Here is a 26602-nt window from a genome sequence, read left to right as displayed (position 1 = left end):
TTCCTCCTCCTCTTCCTCCTCCTGAAGCCTGCAGCCTGGCTGCTGACCCATTATTTTGCAGTGTCCTTCATGGCTGGAGCCCTCTCCTGCTTGGTTTCCTTTGCTGGTGTAACCACAACTGGAGCCCCCTGGTTCCCGTGGCTGCAGCCCCTGCAGTTTTGGGTTTTCATGGTTAAAACTCGGGGCTTTCTCTAATTGCTGATCAGGTACAATTCGGTCACCCCACCTTTTGGGTTTGTTTGTATCTTCAGAGTTCCAGCAGGGACTGTGGAGCTTCCAAACAAAGCCCCAGGAGCTGTGCTGGGATCTCTCCTGCTTCCCACCCCTGGGTGGGCAGCTCCCTGTGGATAAGGGAGATGCTCTATTGGCTTTTGGTGGTAGAAGTGGTAAGGGAAGGAATGGTCCAAGGCATCAGAGAAGGGTGATGGTGACCAACCCTGTGTCCTGGCATCAGCAAAGCCACCAGCTTCCCTCTGGAGAGGTGCTGGGACCCAGCCTGGGGTGGGGTTGGCTCCTGAGGGTGGACTCATCTGCTCCAGCTTAAGCATCACGTGTCTGGGGGCAGAGAGCTGCATTTTGGTTTCATTTTACTCCTGCAGCTGGTGTTTCCTTGCCTTCTGCTTAATTTGAACCCCAGCTTGACCGTGACCTTGAGTCGGTCCCGGCACAGGGGTTACCGGGGTGCCCGAGGTGGGGTTGGGGGGGTCACTGCCTCCACCATCTTTGTAGTTCAGCTGGGAGGAAGGGCACCCCTGGTGCCTGGGGGTGTCACTTTGGGGTGGGGTGGGTGTCGTTGGCATCCTGTGAGGGGCTGGCAGGAAAGCACCGGGGGGTTTGGGGGAGTGGCGGCGTTAGGAAACGGTGCAGGGGGGCTGGGGGTTGCCATGGCAACACGTTTATGCCTCACTGATGCGTCCGTGTAAATCCCTTTGGAAACGAGAAGGGCCTTTTGTCTTTGGGAGGGCTGAATGGGCCTCATTAAAGCCGGGATGTGGAGGGGGGGGGAAAAAGAGGAGAAAAAAAAAAAAATAAAGAAAAGGGCCTTAGAGTGCGTCTGGGAGGGGGACGGGATGGGACGGCCCTGCGGGGATGGTGAGGGGCTGGGGGGGCCCGGAAGGTGCCCTGGTGAAGAGCTGGGAAATCTCTCTTGGAGCAGCAGAGGCCAAAGGAGAGAAGGAGATGGGAGGCTGCTTGCAGGGATACCTGAAACTGCCGGGCTCTGCGCTGACCACCGAGAGGACGAGGCAGAAATAGAAGAGGTCTGCGGAAGGGCAGTGAAAATAATTATACATGGATTAGCAGGGGGGAGGGAAAAAAAGAGAAGATCGAAGGCTCTTTTAAAGGAGACTAATAATAGAAGAGGACATAAAAGAAGCAGGATCTGAAAGTGTGGGGACTGGCTCGCTCCTATTTACCCTCTGTGGTGGTGCTGAAGCGCTGGGCTGGGGAAGTGAGGAGGTGACAGATAGAGAGGGGAGGCAGAGGAGAGCTGGGAGCCTTTTCATTCCAGCTGCAATTAACTCCCTTGGTGGATATCTTTGTCCCCAAGGATTAAATTTGAGTCAAAAAGGAGCGAGGACCCTGTGCCTCTGGGGCTGTGGGTTCTGCTGGTGGCCTTGGGGTGAGGTGGGCTGCTGGGTTAGGTGTGGGATTCCCATGGTCGGGTTGTCCTGGGCTCTGGAGAGGTGAAGGGGGTTGGGTGGTGGGCTGTGGTGTCCTGCAGGGCTGGCTAGGGACCCCCCAGGGGGTGGTCCTGTCCCCAGGCTCCCTGGGGACCGTGATGCTGTCCATGTCTGGTGAAGCTGTTTGACTTCAGCCACCCTGCTCTGGAGGTGCTGCCCGATCAGGGGCACAGTGCTTGCTGCCAACACCTCTGTGTCTCTTGTTGGGTGAACAGGGGACAGGACTGCTTTCATTGTCTGTGGCCAAGTGTCCTGGGCAGCAGAACCGGGCTGTTGTGTCCCAGGAAAGTGAGGGAGAGAGCAGCAGGTGTTTGATGTTGGGTGCAGCTGGGTATGGGTGAAGCTCTGGAGGGTTTCGGGGTGCTTTCTGGGAGAACACACCCATTTCAGCACAGAGTTTGGGCTTTTTTTGGCTTTCCCGTCCCGTTTCTGAGGTGGTTCCCAGCTGGTGTGAGCTGTAGTGACTTGTGGGAGCTGTGGTCCTGCTGGGAGGGCCCATATGCTGTGTTGGTAGGAAGAGTGGTGCCAGCACAGGCTTCAGCTGCCCAGACGATGCTCTGCTGGGCACGGGCAGCCTTCCTGCAGCCTGCACTGCCAGGAGTAGGTGTCCTCCTTGCACGAGCTGGTTATTTTTGGATTTCTTTGAAGAAAACAGCATCTAGCATATGTCTTCTTGTATGTATGTCAGCATTAATGCTTTAGAGCATCTTCTCCAAGGAGGAGATTGTTGTCGAGTGTTGTTCTGTTTTCTGAAAAAGCCTGGAAACGAGGTGAGGTGCAGCCTGGCTCTCAGATGTGTGCCAAGATGATGCTGCCCTAAAGATTTTGTAGCTCACACGGTGCAGGGAATGCCCGGGCTGGGTGGGAGATAGGCTGTCGACCCAGTCTTAAAAAATATTTACATTTTCAAGCAATTTGCTGGTTGTGTTCTCACTCAGGGAGCAGCAGGACTGCTGGGGTGTTTGTGAAGGTGCCAGAGACTGTGTCTGCAGGGCACTTGTGTTTGCAGTGGTTGCTGTGCCCCTGTTAACTCATCCACATTTAACCATGACCCTCTCTGCCAGCCCCTCTGTGCCCATGTGGAGAAGAAGAGGAGCTTTTCCTGGGGTGTCTGTAGGAGCAGGAGGGATATCTCATGCCCAGCGCGGGCCCTGAGGTTGCTCCAGCCAAACTTCCATGGTTTTCCCTCTTCCCCCAGGGCTTGGTGGGATGGAGCAGGTCCTCCCTGTGGGATGATGCCCATCAGGAGCTGCTGATTGCAGGAACCCCCCCGGTGCTGCTGCAGCTCCCCAGCATGGCCGGTGTCCCGTGGACCAGCCCAGGAAGCCACCGTGGGCTTCTGATCTGGGAGGTGGTTTGCCCAGAGCCTCCCCACCCTCCCACATGGCTGCTCCTCCTCCTCTAAGTCAAAGGGTGAACTTCTCAGCAGGCTGGGGAAGGACAGCATCTCCTTGCTGGTGGCTGCTCCTGAGCATCCTTGGTGTCCTCCAGGCCTGATGCCTCTGCTGAGCCCATGGTCCTTCCAGCAGGTCCCACTTGAAGCCCCCAGCTCACTCCATCAAGTCCCACTGGAATTTTTTTTTTAGACCCAGAGTGGGGACTAACCCTCAGTGCTGGTGAGAGGGGGGCTGCCCCCTCTGCCAGGGTTTGGAGGTTCCCCCCAGCACCCCCCCCCCATCTCAGGGGCAGGGGAGAGGTTGTTCTTTAATCCCATCTCTCTGCTCCAGCATCCCCCTGCCAACAGAGCTCCCCTTGTTTACCCAACTCGGAGGAATCGGTTTACAAGGCTCACAAATACCCTTTTCACCTTTCCCATCAGAAAACACCTCCCCAAACAATGAGGAAATTGGATGCTGCCACCTGATCGCTCCCGAGGAACCTGCGGGGCCGGGAGCTGGGGGCCAGGGGCTGGGGACTCCTGGCTGGGATGCTCCTCGGTGGCCAGCACGGCTCTGCGGGTGGCCAGCAGCAGGTGACACCCCAAAGCCAACCTCTGAGGGGCTCTCGGTGCTCAGGACACCCTGAATCTGGGTGCAGCTTGCAGCACCATCTGAAATTATTCTTTTAAAGTTTAATGGCTGCAGTTAAATCCTTCCCCACCACCCTGGGCACCAGGACAAAGGGTGCTGAGATGTTATCTGTGAGCTGCTCCCCAGGAGAGGTAGTACCAGTGCTAAATAAATAAAGCTGGGGCTGCCAGCCTTCACCCCAAGGGGTGGGAGAGGAGGGGGAAGGTGTGGGAGGGGGTCAGACCCCACTTGGTGCTGGGTTAGGGTGCTGGGTCCCTGCTCAAGGGCTGCCGTGGTCTGGCTCCAGCAGGTGCTGTGCAGGATGAGCCCAGAAAGCTCTGGGTGCTGGTGGTGGGTCCATCTCCATCCCCTTGCAAAGAACCCGTTGAGCTGGGGCAGAGTGTGGGCAGGCTCTGAAACGGGGATTTTGGGAGGGTATGGACCCCAGGAGCATCCATCTTCCCTCCTGCTCCCCAGACCCAAAGTTGGGCTGTCTGGCAGAGCGTGTGTCCAGGGCTGTGTCCCAGAACCTGTTACCCTCCTGCTGTTGCTTTTTGTTTCAGTGCTAAGGTTGAGGTTTTTTTATTTTTTAAAATTCTATTTTAATTTTTTTTCCCTTATTTTTTTCCCCTCCTGACCTGCAGAGGGGGAGCGGGCTGTGGTGTCTGGGGAATGCAGCAGCTCTGCCCCCAGTTACAGCCCCATGAATTTCCCTGTTAATTTAAAAGAAGATCTGTTCATCCCTCCCCAGTTAAGACAGATTTGCAGACGTGTCCTTGTGAAGACAAGTCAAGAGTGTAATTCTTTTTTTGCCTTCCACGGTCCTTCTGAAGTCAAATTTCTCATCCCCAGAACTTGCTGTAATCCTGCCTACAGGTGACTTACCACAATTTCTGGACCCTTTTTTTTTTTTTTTACTCCTTCCCCCTCTCTGCTGTTCTTTTGACAAATGTTTCTTTTCACCTTCTGTGTTTTAAAGGAGACTTTCCTGGAGAAGTGGCCTCTCGTGTGATGGGAGCTGTTGTCAGTCTTCCCTAGGATGGCTGTCACAAGCCATTGCTTGTGACAAAATGATGTGTTTCTGGGGGAAAAAAAAAAAAAGAGCCTCACCATACAGCTAAGAGCTCCCAGAGCAGTGGGAGAGGTGTTACACTTCAGGGGTTTCTCATCACCTCTCTGCTGGGAAACAGCAGACAGGCTTTAGGGGGGAGGAGGAGGACACTAAGGGGAGAATGGAGGAGAAGGAAAAAAATCAGAGAAATTGGAGGACAGAGTGTCTGTGTGCCTGTGTCTGTGTGTCTGTGTCTGTGTCTGTGTGTCTGTGTCTGTGTGTGCTGCTGGGCTGGGGGGAGCACCCCAAAAGCCACAAAGTGCCACCTGCTGTGGTGTCAGTCTCACTCAGGGTTGGTGTAGGAGATCTGGAAAATGTTCCTGGGCTCATTCCCAAGCAGAGCCTGTGTGCTTCTGAAGCTGAGGCTTGAGTGCTGGTGGAAGAAATGTGTCTTGTAATTTCATCCCTGAAACAAACAAACCCAAGGCCGTCCTTCTTCTCTCTGCCTTCCCCAGGGTGAACAAGTGCCAGCAGGATGTGGTGTGGGGATCTTCTCTGCTCCCTTGATTGCTTGCTGGCCTCTCCCCTGCTTAAAAATCAGCTCGCCCTGCTCCCAGGTGGCTGTGCTGTCCTGTGGACCGGTTGGGTTGCAGGTGCTGGCCAAGGAGGTGTGATAGGTGCTGGTGTGGAGATGGAGGCCGGATTAGGAACCTTCTCCTCCTGCTCCGGCGTTGCGAGACATCTGCTTCGCTTGTTTTGTGGCTTCCTCTTTGGCATCTTCTGGGCAGGAGGGGAGCTGGCAGGGGCTGGAGGAGGGAATTTGAGTCACTCGGGAAGCCCTGTGCCAGGAGGGCTCTGACTCAGCCCAGCCGTGGAGAAACGAGTGTGGGATCCAGCTGCCTCTCGGGGTGGGAACCCGTGAGCCGGCGTGCAAGTGTTCACTTGTGCAGCATGTCTGCGGCTGGGAGGGAGGGGCAGGGGCTGCTCCCACCTCCTGCTGCTGCTCAGCTCCCTGGATTGCACCAGGGCCCTGGCTCTGGGAAGCCTTGAGTGCTGCCCAGGCTTTGGAAGTGGCGTGGTGGCCACTTTGCCCCTCTTGGGGACATCGGGGCGAAGCGCGGCTCGCCTGCCGGGCTCCACCAGCATCCCCTCCTTCCACAGTCAGGACTCCTGCAAAGCAGAACTGCTCCCTGGGAGGGTGACAGAGGCTCAGCCACGGTGCTGGCAGTGGGGACATCCCCCACCATGGCCACGGCACTGCTCTGGGTGGTGTTGGAAGAGCTGCAGCTGGGTGGAGAACCCGAATGTGGGCTGCAGCCTGGGGGACTGACCCTACCCCCTGTCCCTGGGCTTTGCCTCCTCTCTGGGATGGGGTAGAGGTGCAGCTGCTGTCTGTCTGTCTGCCTGTCTGCCTGTCTGTCTGTCTGTCTGTCTGTCTGTCTGTCTGTCCTGGCTGTCCCTCCTGCTGCTGGAGCTGGCACTGAGCTCTGGAGCCCTTGCCAAGGCCATGGGGGGGTGGGTGGGCTCTGTGTGTGTGGATCTGCTGGGGCTGCTCGGGGGCTGCTCTCAGCTCCCTTCTGCCTTCTTGCTAAGACTTGTACCAGAGCCACAGAGCAGGTTGGTCTTGTGTGTTTGATCTTCCTGCCTGCAAGCCTCAGCCGGTGCAGCTGGCTGGGGGGTGGAGGTGTCCTCATGGCCCTGTCCCCTCCCCTCTGACTGCTGGGGTGGGATGGGGCAAGGACCCGCCGTGTCCGGGGGTGGGGAGGGAGAGCTGGGACCTGCAGCCTGCTGTACCACACACTTTGGGTTTTTGCCGTGCCCAAATTCCAGGAGGTGCAGCAGGGAGAGCTTTGCAGGAACCTCCATTCCCACCTTATCTCCCATCAGGAACACGTTACGGTGCCTACATCTAAGCAGGTGATCTGCTGCTTCCCTCTTTGTTGCCCTAATCCTCTAGTCCACGCTGGAAAAAAATCATAACAAAAAAAAAAAAAAAAATCAAAGTATTGCTCCACAATACTGGAATCTGACTGTTAATTATCAGTGCATTGCCTCCCTTCCCTCTGCAATGCCCTGCCTTCCAGCCCCAAATAGCTTTCCTCCCTCCTTGCTCTTCTCCATCCGGTCCTCCCACGCTCCTGGGCACGCCGTTGAGCCTGGCTTGGGAGAAGTTGTCCTGCAGGATGCTTCCCTCCTTTCCATTTAAGGTCAGGAATTCCTCGGGGAGCCGGGGCGTGGACGGGATCCCTCCCTGCACCCCATTGTCAGGACTTCTCCCCATGCCTAATTATCCCCTGTCCCTGCAGGAAGCTCCTTGCCTGGCCGTGGGGCAGAGCCGGGATGGCTCCATCCCGCCTGCTCTGTGGGAAGCCTCTGATCCCTCTGGAATGCCAGGCTGGGCTTGGGAAGGGTGCTCAGCCAGCCCCTAGGTTTGTTAGTGGTGGGAGCTCCTTCCTCTTGGTGAATGAAGAGGAGAACTTGACTTTGGTGTCCAAAAAAAAAACAAACCAAACCCATCTGTTGGGGAGCAAGCAGCAGAATCGAAGCGTGGAACAGAAGCGTGGGGAGGTGGGGGCTGTGCAGGGGGTGGGCTGTGTCCCCCCTGCCTCTGCCTGACCTCTCGCCCTCCTCTCTTCCAGGTTCATGACTGGGAAGGGACTGGTCATCTACCCGGAGATTGGGGATAAACTGGACATTATCTGCCCCAAGGCGGAGCCGTCGAAGCCTTACGAGTACTACAAGCTGTACCTGGTGAGGAGGGAGCAGGCTGATGCCTGCAGCACTGTCATGGACCCCAACGTGCTGGTGACCTGCAACCGGCCCGAGCAGGAGATCCGCTTCACCATCAAGTTTCAGGAGTTCAGCCCCAACTACATGGGCCTGGAGTTCAAGAGGCAGCAGGATTACTTCATCACATGTGAGTCACCCTCCTCTCCCTCGCCGCTGTCCCCGGCCCACGGGGAGGCCACCGGGGCATGGAGGGTGTCACCAGGCCTGGCCGGTGCAAAGAGCTGACACGTGTGGAAAAGATTTCCCTCTGGATGGGAGAAAGGGGACAAAATGTGCTGCTGGCCTGCTGGGTCACCAGCTCTGTCTGTCTGCTGTGCCCTCTGCTCCGTGCTGGGAGTGTGGAGGAGTGTGTGTCCCCAGCTGGGGTCAGCCCTGTGGCTGGAGCTTCTTGTTGGCTGCCATCTTCCTCTGAGCCTGGAGATCTGGCAGGGTGTTTGTTCCTTGTAGGGCTTGGCCCTGGGGACCTCCCAGTGGGGCAGTTGGGATGGGGAGCAATGGTGACCAAGGAGATGCTTGTCCTTCCTCCCTGGATGCTGCCTCTGAGAGCAGCTCCACTGTTTGGAAGCCAGCAGTGGTGACCAGTCCTTGCTGTGGTCTAAATGGCTGTTAAGAAGGGACAGGGCAGGGTTTGTCCCCTGTGCTGGGCACTGGTGAGGCTGCACCTCCAATCCTGGGGTCACTTTTGGGCCCCTCAGGGCTGGAGCATGTCCAGAGAAGGGCAATGGAGCTGGGGAAGGGTCTGGAGCAGGAATAGGAGCAGCTGAGGGCCCTGGGGGTGTTGATCCTGGAGCAGAGGAGGCTGAGGGGAGACCTTCTGGCTCTCTGCAACCCCCTGAGAGGAGGTTGGAGCCAGGGGGGGTCGGGCTCTGCTCCCAAGGAACAAGGGATGGGACAAGAGGAACTTTTGGCCTCAGGTTGTGCCAGGGGAGGTTTGGGTTGGAACTTGGGGACAATTTCTCCCTGGAAAGGGTTGTCAGGGCCTGGCCCAGGGGGAGTCCCCATCCCTGGGGGGGTTTCCACCCCTGGAGGTGTGGAGCTGAGAGACATGGGGTGCTGGTGGCCTTGGCAGTGCTGGGGTCACACTTGGACTGGATGATCTCAAAAGTCTGTTCCAACCCAAACAGTTTGATGGTTCTGTTCTATGAATATTCTGTGCATGGGCTTTGTTTCTCATGAACTTTCTCGTGGCTCTGTGGAGGGCTGAATTTTCTCTGAGGCAAATTCTTGGCAGAGCACTTGGGGACAGGCGCGGTGGCTGAGTGGCTCCTCTATGCCCTGGCCATCCAGCAGCCTGGGCTCTCTAGTCAGGAAACAAATGGATTCTTAGCCTGAAATCCTTGCCCTCAGATGGGGTGGTGAGGAGGACCTGGTGCAACAACCTGCTGAGCCTGCACTGGGCTGAGTCACCATTTGGTGGGGTTGGTCTCTCCATGAGAGGCTCTGTCACTTCCCACTTTTGGGACCATCCACCCGGTGGCACGGGTGGGGCCACCAGTTTTTGTAGATGTCAGGGGTGTAGGTGACCCTGGCTGCCAGCCTGGACACCCCAGGGATGCCACAAGTCCTGGCACAGGTCATCTCCATGCTGCCATCTCCCTTACCACCAGTACCTGGGGTGGTACTGCAGGTGGTACCCTGTGAAGGTCCCTGTGAAGTCCTGCTGTCCCTCAGCTGGTGGAAGGGTTAATTCAGCAGCAAACTCTCCCTACAGCTGGCAAAGAGAAGGGAGAGAGAAGGACTGAAGGCAGAGAGAGCCAGGAGTCTGCCTTTGGAGTCTCAGACAAACATCTTGAAGCACTCGGTCAGCAGCTCCTCTGTGCTCAGGAGGGTCAAGTTCAAGCAGCAGCCATGGTCAGCAGCTAATGAGGGCTGAAAGCAGGGTCCTGATTCCCAGGAATGGGAATCTGCTCCCACCTCTAACAGGCTTTGCTCTGTAATGCCATCCTGCTTCCATCCCAAAGCGGGGCCACCTCCCAGAAAATCCTATTCACCCTCTGCTTCCCAATCCCAGTCTCCTGTTGCAGCATCTGGGAGCTTGTGTAGGGCTGGAATAGGGAGCTGGGTGCTCAGAGCATCCCTGTGGTGTGTCCCCCCCTCTCCTGGGGGGCTGGCAGTGCACTTTGCCCCCTCCTCAGACCGTTTCTGACTTTAATCTCTCCTGACTCTCCTGCTCTTTGAAGCAAACCCCTTGGGTGTTGGGAGCCAGTGCCTGCTGCCAGCTGAACTTTGGCCCCTGGGTGGGCTGAGGATGCTCCTGTGATCCGGCCCTACCCTCTGCCCAGCACAGCCCTGGGAGCTCTTTCTGGCCAAGAAATAAAATAGCCAAAAAAACAAAGTCAAAAGTCTCCCGAGCAGACCACCCACACGTTGTCTTTTTTTTTTTTTTTTTTTTCCTTTTCTTCCCTCAGTACCCCTCTTTTTTTTTTTCCTTGACACATAAAAGGTTTTGGGTTTTTTGTTTTCTTTTCCTTCCTTTTCATTTGCCTGCAGCCTTAAGCCCAGGGAATGATGCTGGAGCTGGGATGGCAGCAGGACGTGTGCCTCCCCAAGGCTGGAATCCCTCCCTGCTGGAGCCAGGGCCTTTCCTGGGGTCCCTCCCCATTCCGAGCTGCTTCCCCCCTCCCTCTCCTTGGATATGCCAAGCCTTGTTTAGGGCCACTTTCATCACAGAGGGACAGAGCCCCAGCCCCTCGGCTTAGCAATGAAAAAGGCTTTTGAAAGCCGGCGTCACCTCCCTGCAGCCTCACACCCAGCCCCTGCACTGCCCTTAAAAGCATCTTTTCTCCCAGGGCTGATGCCTCTTCTGAAGCCTTTTCATAAAGGAGGAGATGCAGCAGCTCCTGCCCGTGGGTCCACGCTGCAGACAGCAGCTTCGTGAGGATGTTGGGCTCCGGCGTGACGTGGGGTGCTGTCCCCTGCGTCCCCAGAACCAGAGCAGGGGGGCTGGGAGGGTGAGGAGCTCAGTGGTTTGCTCCATGGCAGACTTTAGGTTCAGGGCAGCCCGTGGTTTGTTTTGTCTTTGGTCTCCCTGTCCCTGCCCTTGGTGGGGATCCCATGTCCCTGGTGTCCTGTCCCCTCCCTGCACACCCATTCTGTGCTCTGGGCACACAGAGCTGGTGGCTCTCCTGGGTGGTTCCTCCTCCTGTGCTGCGTGGGAGGTAGGAAGGTGAGGTCCATCAGGGATGAATTCTTGCTGTTTTGACCCAGCAGAAAGTCCTTTTTGGGGGTTCCTCAGCCAAGCACAAAGCAGTGGGCAAGCTGCTGGAGAGGTCGATGGAGACTCCCAGGTAGCTTGGACTTGCAGACCTGTGTGTGGAGGGATATGTGTGCTGCTGCTGCTGCTGTTCTGGGGCCAGCAGGGAGGGCTGGATCATTCCCAGCAGCTTGGTCAAGGTGGAAGGTGCTCCTGGCTCATTAGCAGGCGTGTGGTTGCTCCTCTCTCCATCCCTGCTGAGCTGGTTGCTTGTGAATTTCTGAAACAGGAGGGAAGAATGAACGTGTCTGAATGCTTAAAAATGATCCATCCACTTGCTTTTGGAGCTGGCTGGAGCAAAAGGCTGCAGGGAGATGAAAGCTGAGGGCTGTTCTGTGAAGGTGCTGTTGGGGAAGGGGGGATCCTGCTCTGTGCTCGTGGGTCACCTCCCCAGGTTTGGGATCCTGACCCTACCAGCAGTGCTCCTCAGCCTTGCCTGTTACCAGGCTCTGGTGGTTCTGCTCTCTGTGTCCCATCCAAGAAGCCTTCCAGCCTTCCTCCCCTGCCATATCCCATCCAAGAAGCCTTCCTCCCCTGCCATATCCCATCCAAGAAGCCTTCCTCCCCTGCCATATCCCATCCAAGAAGCCTTCCTTCCTCTGGGCTCCTGGGATGCTCGTGGGCAGCTCCAGCCCCATCCCTGGCTTAGCCAGCCGTGCCGGTTCGGCTCTCTCCACCTCCCCTCCTAACTCACTCCAGCTCTTAATTGCCTTTGCTGCTACTCTTTGAACTTGCTCCAGTTCTCCTATCTCTGGTAATGAGGTGCTTAGATAGAGATGCATTAATCCCCTTGTCCCGGCAGAGGAGGGAGGAGCTCTCTGGATCCACATCCATCCAGTGCCACCGTGCCCTGGCCGAGGGGTGGTGGTGACATTCCTTCAGCCTGGTGCTTGCTTCATCCCTGGGCAGGCTGGTGGTGGATCCCTCAGCCCTTCCTATGTTTGATGGGGTGTGGAAAAGCCCAGAACCTCCAGACAAAGCCTGACTCAGCTTTGCCACGCTCCCCAGGCAGCTGTGTGCAGATGTGATGGGCAGCTGTGGGGTTTTTCCAGGTTTTCCGTGGTGTCCCACCTCTCCCGTGAGCCAGTCCTCCCGGGTGAGGGGTTAAGGTAAAGAGACCTCGTTTGATGAAAATGCTAAAGCAAAAAGCGAGGCCCAGTAGATGTTTGCCCCATAAATCTGATCCATTTGCTGTTTATTGTTAGGCTTTAAGCCCTTCAATCCATTTTTGGTGTAATAATGTTCGTAATCCAATCTAACGCTTTTTTGGCAGCAGGATTGAGCGAGGCCAGATACATTACCCTGAGTGTTTCTTTAAACCCCTTGTCTTGCATTTCTGTTTTTAGATGCAATTAGACTTAACCTGGCAAGAATTATTTGTTGTAAACCATTGCTGCCTCTCTGACGTGGGCTTCGTCCCTGGGCCTTTCCGCATCAGCATTTTTCTATAGCTTGTGCTTCAGGATGGAGAAGGGGGTCACCTATATACCGCCAGCTCTCAGAATTAGCCTGCCTTCTTTTTTTTTTTTTTTTTTTTTTCTTTGTCTTCGGGGGGTACACGTAGCCATACTTGCTTTTCTGGCTCTTTAACTCCTCCAGCTTCCAAAACAGCTGCCGTGGGGTTGGGAAGCCTTCAGCCCATGTGTCAGAGTGGCCGGGGAGCTGCTTGAGCTTCTTTCTGCAGCCCTCGGTATTTAATGATTTCCTCTTTGGTTCCTTCTGCCCCAGCGAGTGCTTTGCTGGTGAGATGGGTGCTGTGCCAGGGGGGTGTGCTGGGTGCAGCCCCCCCGGGGCGGTTTGTCAGCCCGCCAGCTCTTTGCTGGCTTTTCTTTGCTGATTGCATTTGAATGTGGCCACTTTCATGTGCTCCTCATCTTCCCTCGTCCCACAACTTGTTTGGTGAAGACGAGTTGAAAGCCAAAGTGCCCGTTTGATGCCGTGATGAGAGCTATGAACTCCTGCTGATAAAACACCCCAATTAACCACCTTCCTCATTCCTCACCCACACGGGCCGACGCTGGCCCGGTCCCACCGCCCCGCCACGTCCCCGCGGCCCGTCGGGAGGCCCGGGGGAAGCAAAGCCATCCTGCTGGCAGAACCATTGGGTTTTGGGGACTGGCTTTCCTCCCCTGTCCCCGTCCTGCTGGGAGCTGGTGCTGGAGGGTGGCCGAGCCCCTGTCCCCACGGGAGAGGCTGCGTGGGAGCCGCTGGGTTTGTGCGGGGGACAAACGGGACCCGGACGGTGTCCCGCTCCCGACTTCAAAGCCCAGGAGCTGGACATGTCAAACCCAAATAATGGCCCTTAGACAACACGCGGTTCCTTGTCTTGGAGGCTTGTCTGAAGAGCGTGACCACGGTAAATGCGATTTTGTTGAGCCCTGTCCCTTAAGCCTCTGCCTCTTTTCTCTTCTCCTCCTCCCTCCTGACCTTTTCGGCTCAGCGCTGTCCCCGGACAGCCCCTGGCAGCTGATCTCATCTCTCAGCCTTTCACGGCCCTAATAGGGATGAAAAGCCCGATCAGAAAGGGCCAGTGTCCCACACCCAGCCAGGAGGTAAATACCCACAGCTTTGATCTGCTCCTGGCCCGGGAGAGGAGAGGGAGGAGAGGGGGGCCCTGCCTGCAACAAAGCCCCAGCCAGGGCTGCTGGTGCCCATTTAACTCCTTGGTGCTGGGCAGCTGCCTGCAGCTCTGGCACAGCCAGGGCTGTCCCCACCCCAGCCAGGGAGTCACACTGCCTGACTCCCAGGGATGCTCTTCCTCAGGAAAAAACATTTCCAAGAGTGTCTCTCCGACCCTGATGTGACCCTTCAGTAGAAAATGTCCAGAGAAGGACAATGGAGCTGGGGAAGGGGCTGCAGTAGGAACAGGAGCAGCTCAGGGAGCTGAGGGTGTTGATCCTGGAGTGATGGGATGAGGGGAGACCTTCTGGCTCTCTGCTGCTCCCTGAGAGGAGGTTGGAGCCAGGTCTTTTCCAACCTTAGTGGCAATTTTGTGCTTCTGCCTCCAAAAATCCCCCCCGTGTTCAGGCCCTGGACGTTCAGGGCCCAGGCAGGTTGGTGCTGGGGAGTTGTGATGTGCAGCCCTTCTTCATCTCTTTCATTTCCAATTCTCTGTGTTTTAAAAACCTCTCACCCTGCCTGGGTGTGCTGGGGAGGGTCTCCCAGATGGTGTGCAGCATCTTTAAAATCCTGCCTTGCTGGGGAGAGTTGGTTTTACTGTCATTTGAAGTTTCTTTGCCCTAGGAGTGATGGTTTTGCTGCTGCTGTGTGATGCTCTTTGATCGGGGCGTGGAGCGGGTGTTAACACAGCTAATGGTGAGCTGGTAGCAGTGGGATGGGGGGGTTAACCTGAGATTGGGGGGCAGAGAGTTCCCCTTCCTCACTCCTTCAGTTGTCTGGATGCTCAGGGGTTCATTCAGCTTATATTGGAAATCTCCAGGTCCTTCAGCTTCTCCTTCCAGCTGTCCCAGGCTGTGCCCTGAGCTCCTGCCCCTCCTTGCTGCCCTGCACCTCCTCGGCTCCCCCTGCTCTCCCAGCCTGGTGGAACCTCCACATTTACACATTAAGCACCCTCTCTGCTCCCTGAGAGCTTTGATTTTTTTCTCTGGCTTAGCCCGAGCTCAGCTCTGGCTCCCACATCCCCAGCATCTCGTGGTGTCAGCGTTGTTCTTGCTGGGGATGCTGGCAGTGTCCTGTCCCCCCCCAGCAGATTTCTCAGGCAGTCACAGATGTTTTGCTACCTAACCGAGGAGATTTACACCCTGTTAAAGTGCAATAAGTGCTTTCCTCCTCTCCTGCTCCCAGCGGGGCCCACAAATGACTCTGGCAGAGCATCAGGTAGAGAATTACATGGCACTTCTCTCCTGACCTGTGAGCAGCTGCTCGGGGCTACTGCAGGGCTTCTGCAAAGAACCTTTCTCCTCCCCCAGCGTGCTCCTCCTTTTCTTGGGAGGAGGTGGGCAGACCTGGAGATGATGAAGGCTTTGTTTAGTGCAGTGGTCTTGCAACCAAGAAGTGACTTCTGTCCTCAGCAAGGCTGTCTGCAGTGTAGCCATGGCTGTTACTTGGGATGCTCATTGGGTGGGGGTAATTTTTCCATCAGAAAGCTGGAATCCAGGTTCTGCTTCAGCCTTGCTTGTCCCCAAGTCTCTCTTTTCCATGCAGCACTTCAGTGTGGTTCCAGTGGTGTTCCTCTGGGTGAGGTGGTGGCAGGGAAACCTGGGAAAGGGATGGGGGGAGGCTTGGGTGTGTGGAACCTGCCGGGACCCCTGGCTGTCCCCTGTGGAGGCAGAGGGGGGGACACAAGCTCCTTGTCCCTTCAGTGGGGTTTCCCTGACCCCAAGGATTGCTGAGCTGTGAGCAGAGGGAGCTGAGACCCATGGCTGGGACCCGAGGAGGGTTTGGAACCCCAGCTCCAGCAGTCCTGGGCTGAGCTGTCTCCTAGGGAGCACCCGTGGCTTTCTGAGCTGTCTGTGTGTCTGGGACCCTGAGACTGATGGCCCTGAGGAGCAAAGAGGAGGATGCAGAGAGCAAACACAGAGTGTTGGGACTTTGGGAGCTGGTGGGAAAGTCATGGTCTCAGCTCAGAGCAGCCTGAGCAGGGTTTTTCCTGCCAGAAGGCATTTTTTGGGTAATGGGGTGATAGTGGCAGCTGCTGGGTGGGCAGGCTGAGGCTCCTTGCCCGTGGTGGTGATCTCCTGGTTCCTGCTCAGCCTTTCTCCTTCCATTCCAGACCGGGAGGCTGGAACAGCTCTCCAGCAGCCAGGAGAGATGTGTGAAACCTTAGCCTTGCACCTCCTGCAGCCATTTAGGGCCAGGCCAGGGCTGGGCTGGCTTGCACACAGATTTCTGGGGCTTGAGGGCCCCTTCCTGGTGCAGCTGCCTCTGGTCTGGAAGGTGCTGGCAGTGTGACAGCCAGGGGCTGGGCTCCCCCCCCCCCATCCCTGGCAGCCCACCCAGCCCACGTGCTGGGGCTGCTGGAGAGGGTTTGGGGGTGATGTGTGTGGGGAAATCATCATCATGGTGAGCCCTGGAGTGGGGGCTGTGTGTGTCCCCCCATCTGGGGGGTGGGGGAGAGGAAAGGAGCTGTAAGCAAGCCAGCCCTGGGGTGATGGTTGGGGTGCATGGAGCAGGTGGAGCCCCTGTTCAGTGACCTGGAAGTGGCTCTGCAGGTCCCCTGGGGTGGGCAAGGAGCTGGGTGCTTGTGATGGAGCTGGTGCAAAGCCACCTCTGCTGGTGCAACACCTGCACCTCGGGACCCAGGGTGCATCCAGCAGGGGGGGAGACTCAGAGGAGAGGGAAGGTGGCATGAGCTGGGTTTTTTTTATTATTATTATTGTTTATTTGAAATAAAGTCTGCTTGCAGATCCCCTCGCACAGCATCCCAGCACGGCGGGTGATGTGTGGGGCACATCAGGGCCACCTTAGGGTGAAGAGGAGCTCTGCCTGGCGTGAGTGTCCTGTGGCTGCTCTGCTCAGCAGGCTGGGGTTGTGCAGAGGGGAGGTGGGGCCCCCCCAGCCCCATCAGGGAGTGGTGCTGGTGGGATGCTCCTCCTGCAGCCGTGTGATGGAGATGGGGGTCTTGGATGGGGCTGGGGGCGAGGAGGGGATGGCAGGGCTGCATCCAGGCAGTGCCTGGCTGGGGCTGGAGCAGGGCTGGGGTGCACAGATGGAAGAGTAATTAAGAATAATAAAAGGAAAGAGACTTGGATTTGCTACAGTCTCAGCACATTAATTGTGCTTTGGGGCCCAAATCATAACGCAGCCCTGCTAGAGGGAATCCAGAAAAGAAACCAAACGTCTCTCCCTGTCCAAAGCTGACCATTTAAGAGACCCTTGCCTTCATCTGCTGCCAGGTTATGACTTCCAGAGGCTCCCAGCTGCCAAAACCCAAGTTTTCGTTTGAAATAGTTTTAGGGGAGGAAGCAAAGCTCGGGTGACAGGGGGAGTGCCCGTGGTGGGGAGGTGGAGCGTGATGCTCCGGGGACAGCAGGGTTTGCTGCTGGAGGTGGGAGCAGGGGGGTTGCTGGGGCTGGGGCCGTCCCACTGAGCTGGTGGGTGTCACCAGGCTGGGACACAGCGTTCTGCTGCTCCTCTGTCCCAGGAGCTGGGGTGGGTGATGCCAGCACGCAGAGGTCCTGCCCCGGGCTTCCGTGCAGGCTGAGCATCTCCTCTAAACTGACAAGCAATTACATGGTTAATGGTATCAATGTGAAATCCTCATCACTCAGCAGCCCGAGGCTTAATGCTTCATTAAGGAAAAGGCATCTAATAGCTCTCCGGGCTGGGAGCTGCCTTTTCTTTAAGCCTGAGTAGAAGTCATCTGTCCAGAGGCTGCTTTTTGCTCTCCCAGCCCTTCACAAGTCTCTCCAAAGTGGAGGTGGGGGCAGGACAAGGCACTCGGTGTGCCCGGGGCTGGCTGGATCCAGCCTGGCTGATGGGACAGGGCTGCAGGGAGCCACGGCAGCGGGTCAGGAGCACAGCCAAGGCTTGGGCCCTGCCATTCCCTCTTCCCAGCTCCCTGTCTGCCTCCCTTCATCACTTCCCAGCTCTGCCTCTCACCTCTCCCTGCTCTCCTGCCTCTCTGGTTCGCTTTTTTTCTCCCCTGGGTTACCATGTGTTTGCCCACGTTGAGTTTCATCCCACGCTGAGTTTCATCCCCCATGGAGGACTGGGGCTGCCTTCACCACTCTCCAGCAGCACCAGGGATGCTTTGGGCTTTCATCTCACTGCTCACCAGCTGCCCCCCTGGATCACCCCTCTCTGCTGCTCCTGTGGCCTTCTGCTGGTACCTGTTCCACCGGGAAATGGAGAAAAGGAGCGTGAGGATCAGCTCTGCACCTCTGGGCTTTGCAGTGGAGCACAACGAAGGAGCCTGCAGTGAGGACCCCCCCCTGGCCACATCCCCCCCATCTGCCTCCGGACCTGCTGCTCGCCAATGGATCATCCTGTTCCATGTGTTTATATAAAACTCAACCAAAAGTTATGCTGCTTTAGCCCTTTGGATGGGATTTTTCTGACTTGTGGAAGCCTGGCCAGCTGCATGGAGCATCTTGCTTGGCTTTGCTTTGGCTCATTTTGGATCTATATGGAGCGTGGCAGCGTGTGTCCTGGTTTCAAGAGGCTGCACTGGAGACCATCACCATGGTTTTTTGGAAGTGTTTTACCCTTTTGACTGCCCTTTTTTATGTTCTCTCGAGTAGCTGCTTCATTTTTTTTCATGCAGTTCCTCTTTCAGAGCTATTTGCTCTCTGCATCATCATTATGAGCAGAACAAGAAGAGGCTTCTTGAACGAAGTCCTGTGTGTGGCTGAGGGAGAAGGATGCTCAGCTGCATCCCCTCCTCCATCCCTCTGCTCCAGCTGCTCTCCTCCTCCTGTTTGAACCTGGAATATTCTTGTCCCACCCAAATGCAACGTTTCCACTGTTGGTTTGGAGGATCTGCTCTCTCCTGTTACCACCGTGTGCTCTGCCTTTGCAGGATCTCCTGGTTCCCCACACCCCAGCCATGCTCTGTAGATGGTTTTGATGTCATTACCTTACTGCCTTTTGAATAAGACCTCCCGAGGTCTCCCAGAGCCTGGTGTTCACACTGCCCTTGCAGCAGGAATGGGTGAAGTCTGTTTGAGATGGAATAATCCATGGCATTGTGCTGGGAAGTTGCTCATGGAACTCCTCTGGGGCTGTGAGCTGGGATATTACCAGTGCATTTCATCCCCAAACCAGTGCCCCTGGCTGGGGAGAGCTGTGTTCCTGGGCCTCCTGCTGGAGTTACCTCCTGGAGATGTTTTTGTGGGGAGTTTCTGCCCAGGCCCTGACTCTGGTTCCCCTTGGGAAGAGCTGGTGCAGGTTTTGAGGGAATGTTTCTTCTCTGGTTTCCCAGGTGTTTGCATGGGGGGGTTGCCATTATGGATGGAGGCTTGAGACCTGTCCCCCCCCTTGCCAAAGCCACCCATCCCCTGCAGCTGGCAATGTGGGGCTGTTTTGGGGCCAGAAGGCAGCTTTTTGAGTCTTCTTTTAGCAGAATCTGTTGTCTGGGTGCTTAGTCCTGTAATCCTCTGGTTTGGGTTTGGTTGTTTTTTTGCCTCCTGTGTTCCCCCTTGCCCTGGGCAATCCCCACGGTGGCAGAGGGCTGGTGGGTGTGGGTGTGTGTGTGTGTGTGTGGGGGGTTCCCACGTGGTGGCAGTGGGAGACGTGTGGCTCCCTGTGCTCCCAGGGGGATCAAGAGGCTTAAAAATCTGTGCCGGCTACAGCAAAAAGTTAATGTGAATTTAACTGACTTGTGCCCTGCAATTAAAGCCACTCAACCCCACCGGGGCTCTGAGTTTACATTCTTTACTGAGGCACAGTGTGTAATTATATATGTATAATTTAAACTGTGCATATGCATGTGCTCCTATTATCCACCGAGGAGCAAAGGAAATTATCCAGGAATTAAAGGGGGAGGGGGGTGGGGGTGTGGAGAATGGCTCCTTGTGTGGCTGTGGCAGCCAGGGGAAGCTGGAGGGATCACATCCTCACCCCTGCAAACATTTTTTTTTTTTTCCCCTTTTTTTCTGAAGGTGCAGAAAAAGAGAACTTGGTGTTTGAAACACTTGGGGTGTGCAGGAATGGCTGCAGCAGGAGGGGGTCAGGACTCAGCCCCCACATCGGGACGTGCTGAGCTTCTGCCAGGGAGAGCTGGGACCTGCCCGAGGCTGCTCTGCCAGCTCCCAAAAACCTTCTCCTTAACCTTCCCCCTCCTTTCTTGCAGCCACTTCCAACGGGACACTGGATGGCCTGGAGAACCGGGAAGGAGGGGTCTGCCAGACGCGCTCCATGAAGATTGTCATGAAAGTGGGGCAGGGTGAGTCCTGGGGGCTCTTCCATCACAGGCTGGTGGCCACCCTGCCATGGGGACAGGCCAGGCTGTCCTCCCCAGCTCGGATGCACAGTTCCTGGTGGCTGCTTCTCATTATTGTGTTTTCACTTCGGGGCCAATATTTATAATAAACAGAAGCAGCAGCAGCAGCCTTGGCGGGCTCCTTTCCCTTCCTCCCGCTGCCCCTGTGAGAAACTCGCCCCAACCCACGCAGGAGAGCTCAGAAAACACGCAGGTGGGGGGGATTAGGGTGAGGAAGGTGCTTCCCACAGGCCCTGGAGCAGCTCAGCTCTTGCTCCGTGGCTTTTGGCATCTCTGTGTCTCCATCGTGCCCCGTGGTGGGTGGTGGGCTGGGAATTTTGGGGGCAGTTGGGGTTTTCGTTTTGGTTTGGTTTTTGGTTGGTTTTTTTTTTTGGCGAGGGGAGAGGCTGCTGCCCTGCAGGTGGAGTGGAGATTTCTCATCCATCCCTTCCCTCTCCTCCCCAGATCCAAACGCTGTGATCCCAGAGCAGCTGACGACGAGTCGGCCCAGCAAGGAGTCTGACAACACGGTGAAAATCGTCACCCAGAGCCCCCGCAGCAAGGTCCCGGCAGCTGAGGAGCCCGGCAAGCCTGGTGGGTTTGGGCAGGGACATCCCAGGAGAAGGATGGGATGGATGGAGGGATGGATGGAGGGATGGAGGCTCTTCCCACCAGCAGGGCAGGAGGTCGGCAGGCAGAGCAGCTCTGAGCAGGGATCCCAAGGATCCCAGGTGCTCCAGAGCCAGGATCTCGCTGGGTTTCCCATGAGTTTTGTGCCCAGCTCTGCCCTCACTGCTGCTCACATCCTCACCCCAGCCCTGAGCCTTCTGGCCAGGGAGGGCTCTGGGCCCGGCACAGCCAGGCTGCTGTGAGGAGCAGCTCGGGTTTGTTTTCCCAGATCCTGGCAGGAGCTTTGCAGGGAAGTGCTGTTTCAGCACTCTCCTCCTCCTCCTCCTCCTCGCTGCCCATCTGTTCCTCACAGCACATCCGAGAGGGCTTGGAGGAGGTGAGGTCCTTGGGTTTTTGAACCGAGGCAGTGTGAAAGCCCTTTGAAGGTGGTTTCCTGAGTTCCTGACCCTGCTGAGAGAAAAGTGAAATCAGATGAAGGAGGGAAGAGTTGCTCTTTTCTTCTCGCCCGCTCTGGCCAGCCAAGCACTCCCCCTCGGGGGGCTGGGGCTGCCCCGGCCCGGGGGTCAGCAGGAGGTGGGGGGTCAGTAATTGGATCTCCCAGGGCTCCAGGTATCAGAACCCACTTTCAGCAGAGCATCCAGCTCTGTCCTGCAGAGCAAAGGCTCCCCGAGTCCGGTCATCAGCCAGACACAAGGAGCAGCTCTGCTGGCAGGGGGGGAGCAGCGACGTGGGGTGAGGAGAGGAGGTCTGTGGGTGCCCAGGGCTCCTGCCTGCCCCTCCTCTGACCCCCCTCTCCTTTTTCCCCCCGTTTCAGGCTCCGTCAACCAGGACGGTCAGGAGACCCAAGGTCCCAGCGACGGCTTCTTGAGCTCCAAGGTCGCCGTCTTCGCGGCCATCGGCGCCGGCTGCGTCATCTTCATCCTCATCATCATCTTCCTCGTCGTGCTCCTGATCAAGATCCGCAAGCGTCACCGGAAGCACACGCAGCAGCGGGCAGCAGCCTTGTCCCTCAGCACCTTGGCCAGCCCCAAATGCAGCGGGAACGCGGGCTCGGAGCCCAGCGACATCATCATCCCCTTACGGACTACAGAGAACAACTACTGCCCGCACTACGAGAAGGTCAGCGGGGACTACGGGCACCCCGTCTACATCGTCCAGGAGATGCCCCCCCAGAGCCCGGCCAACATTTACTACAAGGTGTGAGGAGCAGCCTCGGGCAAGCCGCCGATGCAGGAGCACCGCGGGAGGAACGCCGAGGGCGGGCGGGGGGCAGCGGCCCCCCCGGGGATCCCCCCCCCAACCCTCACCCAGGGGCGGGGAGGGAGGAAGCGAAACGACCCCCCGGCAGCACGGGGTCTGGCACCACAGGGTGTAAGGATGGATGGATGGATGGATGGATGGATGGATGGATGGCTCGCTCGAAGATTCTCCCCTTTGTATTTAGTTTTGTAGTTCTCAGCTTTTGTAATCCCGAGACTCCAGGGTTGAGCCTTCAGCCTCCTCCTCCTCCTCCTCCTCTTCTTCTTCTTCTCCGGACCGCGGGTGCTGTGCCTTTCCGTGCTTGCTCAGACACCTCTGGCCAGCCCTCCCCCCTCCTGGACTCCCACCTTCCCGTTTTCGATTTTTTGGGATTTCCCTGCCTCGCCCCTGCGTGAAGTGCCCGGGTCCCTGGTGCCACCAGTGGGTCCCACAGCCTGGATGACACCGGGACCACGGCCAGGAGCTTCGGTCCAAGGAGCAGCTGCCACGGGGGGGGGAGGAGGAAGATGCTTCTCCAAGGTGCCAAGATGCAGACAGCTGTGCAGGGAGGAAGCTGGCAAACCCGATTTACTACTACTACTATTATTATTATTATAATTATTTTAAATTTTTTTGTTTTGTTTTGTTTTTGGTTTTGTTTTTTTTGGTAACATTTTTATTTTTGTGAATTCCGGGCAGGACTCCGGCCCTCTGCCCCACATGCCCTCGCCTCCTTCCAGCACTCCATCCCGGCCGTGGGGCTGACCCCCCAGCTCCCACTGCTGCCCTTGGAAACTTTTGTGTTCGTAGCTGTTGACTCTTGGTTTTAGTCTCTTTATAAAAACAAAGAAAGAAAGAAAAAAAAAAATTATATATCTATACCATGTCTCAAGCGTTCAGTGCACGAGAGTCCGGGCGCACCCGGGGTGGAGCAGCAGCCTCGGCCCCGCAGCTCTCCCCGACACCCTAAGAGGGTCCCACTGGAGGAAAAATCCTTTGCTGAGGGGGTGCTGGGGCTGAGCCTGCTGGAAATGAAGCGGGGGGCAGGGGGGAGCAGCAGCCCCCCACCCCACTCCTGTCCCCGGCGGTGCTGCGGGTGGCTGTCCTCGGGAAGGAAAACTGGAAAACAAAGGTAGCCTGTGCTGGGGGGCAGGAACGGGGCAGTGCTGGGGGGGGACAGCCCCCCAGGAGGCAGCCCTGGGGCTCTGGAGCTGAGCCCAAGGCTTCTCCACCCACCTGGTTTCCCAGGACCACCCGGTGACCTGCCTGTGGGACCGGCCCCGAGGGCCACCACCACCCCCTGGGGGGTCCCGGGCTTGCTCAGCCCTTGCCTTGCCCCTCTCCTGCCCCAAACTGGAAGGGGTTGAGCCTTGGGCTCTTTTGGTGGGATCACCCCCAGCTTCTTCTTCCCAGGAGGACCCAGCAGTGTCAGGGCTGGTGCTGGTAGCACGGTGGTGCTGGCTGTGCCCTGCCACCCGCCTTGTCCTTGGGCGGTCCCATCCTGGGGGCTGGCAGCCATCCCTTCCTTCCCTCCTTCCTTCCTCGCTTTTCTTTTTCCTTCCAGAAGTAGCTGCTTCTGCTCAGGGAGCAGGCGTGGGGCTGGGGGTGGCAGGGGGCTGCCTGGTCCCCGTGTTTGTCCCCGCCTGTCCCCAGCGCCTCGCCTTAGGAAGTGCCCAAAGAGCGAGAGAGCTGCTCTGCAAAAGTGCCTTGAAGAGGAGGGGGCAGGAGGGGCAGAGCAAGGGGGGGACGACCCCGGGGTGCTGTTCTGTGCTGGGGGCTTTGGCTGTGGTCCTGAGCGGGATGGGAGCGTCCCCCCCGTGTCACCCTGTTGGGTTTGGGGTGTGCTTTAAGGCAGGAGTTGGGGCTGGGGCAGAGCTGGCTGCCCTGGGGAGGGGGACTCGAAAACACTTGATGGGTGGGGGGAGAAGAGCAGCAGTGGGTGCCCCCCCTCCACCTTGTCCTTCTCCCACACTCTGTCCCCCCCATCTGCCACCTTCCAGCCCCTCCTTCCCTGCAGCATCAGAGTCACTGCTGCCCACCCGGGGCTGCTGCTGAGGGGCTGGGACCCCCCCCATCCCCGTGGAGGACTGGCAGAAATCACAGAAAATGGTTGTTTTGAAGTTAAAATCCCCCCCTTTGCCTCACTGGTGCCCTCATCCATCTGCAAAGCCGAGGAGGGCAGAGGCCTGGGTGGTGGCAGCGGGGAGGGGGAGGATGGAGGATGCTTCATGGAGCAGGGGGGAGGATTTAGTTTGGGATCATTTTTGGAGGGGACAGGCAGGAATCTGGCCAGGAGTTGTTCCAAAAGCAAATGGAGGGTGCAGGGTGGCTGTGCCCAGCCAGCTCCACTCCTGGTGCTGGGGGGGGAGCTGAGAAACCTTGTAAATAAGTGAAGAAAGGGAGAAATGGGGACTTCTTGGTTTTTGCTGAGCACCTCGGTCTGATGGGTCCTGAAATGGATGGAGTGTGTCCCTGTGGTTCTTTTCATGGAAAGTGTTGAAGTTTGGTTGGTCTTTTTCTTTTTTTTTTTCTTTTTTTTTTTTTTTTTTCTTTTTTTTTCTTTTTTTTTCTTTTTTCTTTCTTTTTTTTCTTTTTTTTTTTTGGCTTTCCCCCACCTCCTTCCCCTCCGGTTTTGTTTGTGTAAATACTAGTCTTTTTTGGAAGAAATAATGTAAAGATGTTTTGTATAAACTCTGAATTATTTTCTGGTTGCTTTTTCTTAGAAAAAAAACAAATGAGAACTTTAAAAAGGAAAAAAAAAAAAAAAAAAAAAAAAAAGGAAAGAAAAAAAAAGAAATTTTAACCAGGAGAACGGGTGTAAAACATTGTCATACTGCACTCAGCCCCGGAGCTGCCCCGGGGGCTGTGGTGCTGGTGTGGGGGCTCTGGGGGGGCCGTGCCCTCCATATAATGCAGGATCCTCTGGGCTCCAAGCAGAGAGCAGACCTGGGGCATTCCCAGGGAATCTCTGGCCATCCCGTGTCCAGGCAAAGCATCCAGCCCTGCCCTGAACCTGAGCAAGAGGCTCAGTAACACGAGGGCAGCTCAAGGAGCATCCAGTTCATCTTTTTTTTTCTTTTTCTTTTTTTTTTTTTTTTTTTTTTTTTTTTTAAATCTTTACCCAAAAAAACCAAGGTGAACCTCGGGTTGTGCAACTCCGTGCAGCATCCCGAGATCCTGATCTGCTTGTCCAGCCCTGTGGAGCTGCTCCTCTTGCAGATCTCGTCCCAACTCTTTCCCAGTTTTTCCAACTCTGCTTGGTGCCCGGGCTGGGGGCAGCTCCTTCCTCTGCACCCAGGCTTTGTAGGGGCAGTGCCAAAGCTCCCTGCCCACCCAAGCCATCCCCACTGTCACCATCTCCAGTGTCCCCAGCATGCCTGGCACTCCCCAGGGGGGGGGACACAGCTGGCAGTGTTGTCCCAGTTGCTCCTGGCTGCCCGTGGATCTGCATTATATCAGGGGGAGGGGGGAGCTGCTGCAGCCCCCCTGCCCCGGGGTGGGTTGGGGGGTTTGGAGGTGCCGGATCAGGGCTGGTCCTCCCTCCCTGCCCCCTGGCTCCCTCACACCAGCACCCCCACTGCCCTGCCCCATCTCAGAGCTGTGACCACCTCTCCATCCCACGGCGCTGCCTCCATCCCGAGGGGATGTTCCCGGGTGGCCCACGATCAACCAGCCACGGGGCTGCTATCCCAGCCCCTTCAGCCCCTCTGCCATCACCCTCGGAGCATCCCAGCTGCCAGGTTTTCCCCGTCCATCCTCCTGCAGCCTTTAGCCAGGAGGTGGATTTGGGTCTGGCTCCTGGATGCAGCCGGTTCTGCCTTCGGTGCGGGGCTCCCGGGATGGGGCTTTGGCCAAGGAGTTTCTGCCGGGGACAGCAGGAGCCTAGGGGTGGGAGGGGAAGCAGTGAGGACCCCCCTGTGCCAGCCCCTCTTTGGGGGTGTTTGCTGCCCCGTGGCACATCCCGGGGCAGGACTGGGCAGCCCCGTGCTGGTTGATCGTTCCCGGTTCCCCGTGGGGCTCCGGAGGTGCTGGGATCCCCTCGGCCGCGCTCCCCCGGCACCCCGGATTTTTTTTGTTTCTCTGTGTCATGTTCCTCTTTTGGATTCCTTTCGCCTTCCTCCCCAGCTCTCCTGCCCAGTAGCATTATCATTGGCATTGGTAACCAGCTCTGTGGCATCTCAACTCCATGGAGCCGTGATGGAACCTGATATATTGTTAAATAAAAGGGTTTTTTTTCCTATGGAAACCCGGCTGCCTCCCGTGTGCTTTTTTGCTGCCCCAGGTTGGGGTTTTTTGCCCTGGCTCCTGCAGTGGGCAGAGCCTGGTGGGGGCTGCTTGGGGGTGGTGTGGGACAGCCCTGCTCATGCCCCCCAGTGACTGATGGTGGTTCAGTCATCCCTCAAGGTACCTTCGTTTGATAAGTTATTAAAAAGTCATTTTAGGAAATGGGATGGCCATAAATCCTCAGCAGATGGTGTTTTAGCTGGCTCAGAGATGGGCTCCACCACACTCACTGCTCTTGCTCTTTACAGGCAGCTTTCAGAGGGCACTTTGCGTGGCCATAAAGCACCAGGCAGGGCAATAAATCCTGGGCGAGGAGCGGGGCGTGGATGGGAAACGCTCCCGGAATTCGCTGGGCTCATCCTGGAGCACATCCCTGCCCCTGAGTTCCCTGGACTTTGTGTTGAGCTGGTGGAGCTGGGATGCAGCACCCGGGGGGGTGGGATGGAGCAGGGTGGTGGGAAGGGGACAGTGCCCGGCCAGGGTGGGCTCAAGGGGATGGAGCAGGAGTGTGGCTGCTGAGGTCCTGGGCAGAGGCTGCAGCCCCTGCTTCCTCCCTCCCTGCAGATCCCAGGGATGGGGCAATGGGAAAAACGGGGTGCAGCGGGGTGCCTGGAGGCCAGCACCCCTCCAGCTTGCCCAGCACCCCTCCAGCTTGCCCAGCAGTTTCTCCAGGAGAGGACAGATGAAGCTCTGGCTGGAGTGGACCCTGTCTGTCCCTCCAGGCTGTCCCACCAGTGTTGGGGCTGCTGCCAGGGTGTGCAGGGTTTGGGGGGGTCTGAGGGC

At 57.1% G+C, this 26602-nt stretch overlaps 1 protein-coding gene across 1 annotated transcript in view; it reads left to right on the top strand.

Moving 5' to 3' along the window:
* EFNB1 (ephrin B1) overlaps positions 1-25781 on the top strand; it is a 46348-nt gene extending 20567 nt beyond the window's left edge. The window contains exons 2-5 of the mRNA XM_071758148.1: positions 7382-7659; positions 19538-19630; positions 20132-20260; positions 21111-25781. Coding sequence (XP_071614249.1) covers positions 7382-7659; positions 19538-19630; positions 20132-20260; positions 21111-21499 — 889 coding nt within the window. The 3' untranslated portion in view covers positions 21500-25781. The remainder of the gene's footprint in view (positions 1-7381; positions 7660-19537; positions 19631-20131; positions 20261-21110) is intronic.
* Positions 25782-26602: the final 821 nt, after the last annotated feature.

The sequence above is a fragment of the Heliangelus exortis genome, chromosome 14 (assembly GCF_036169615.1).
Source record: "Heliangelus exortis chromosome 14, bHelExo1.hap1, whole genome shotgun sequence".
In the NCBI taxonomy this organism is placed as follows: Eukaryota; Metazoa; Chordata; class Aves; order Apodiformes; family Trochilidae; genus Heliangelus; species Heliangelus exortis.
This window is presented reverse-complemented; position numbering and strand designations above follow the sequence as displayed.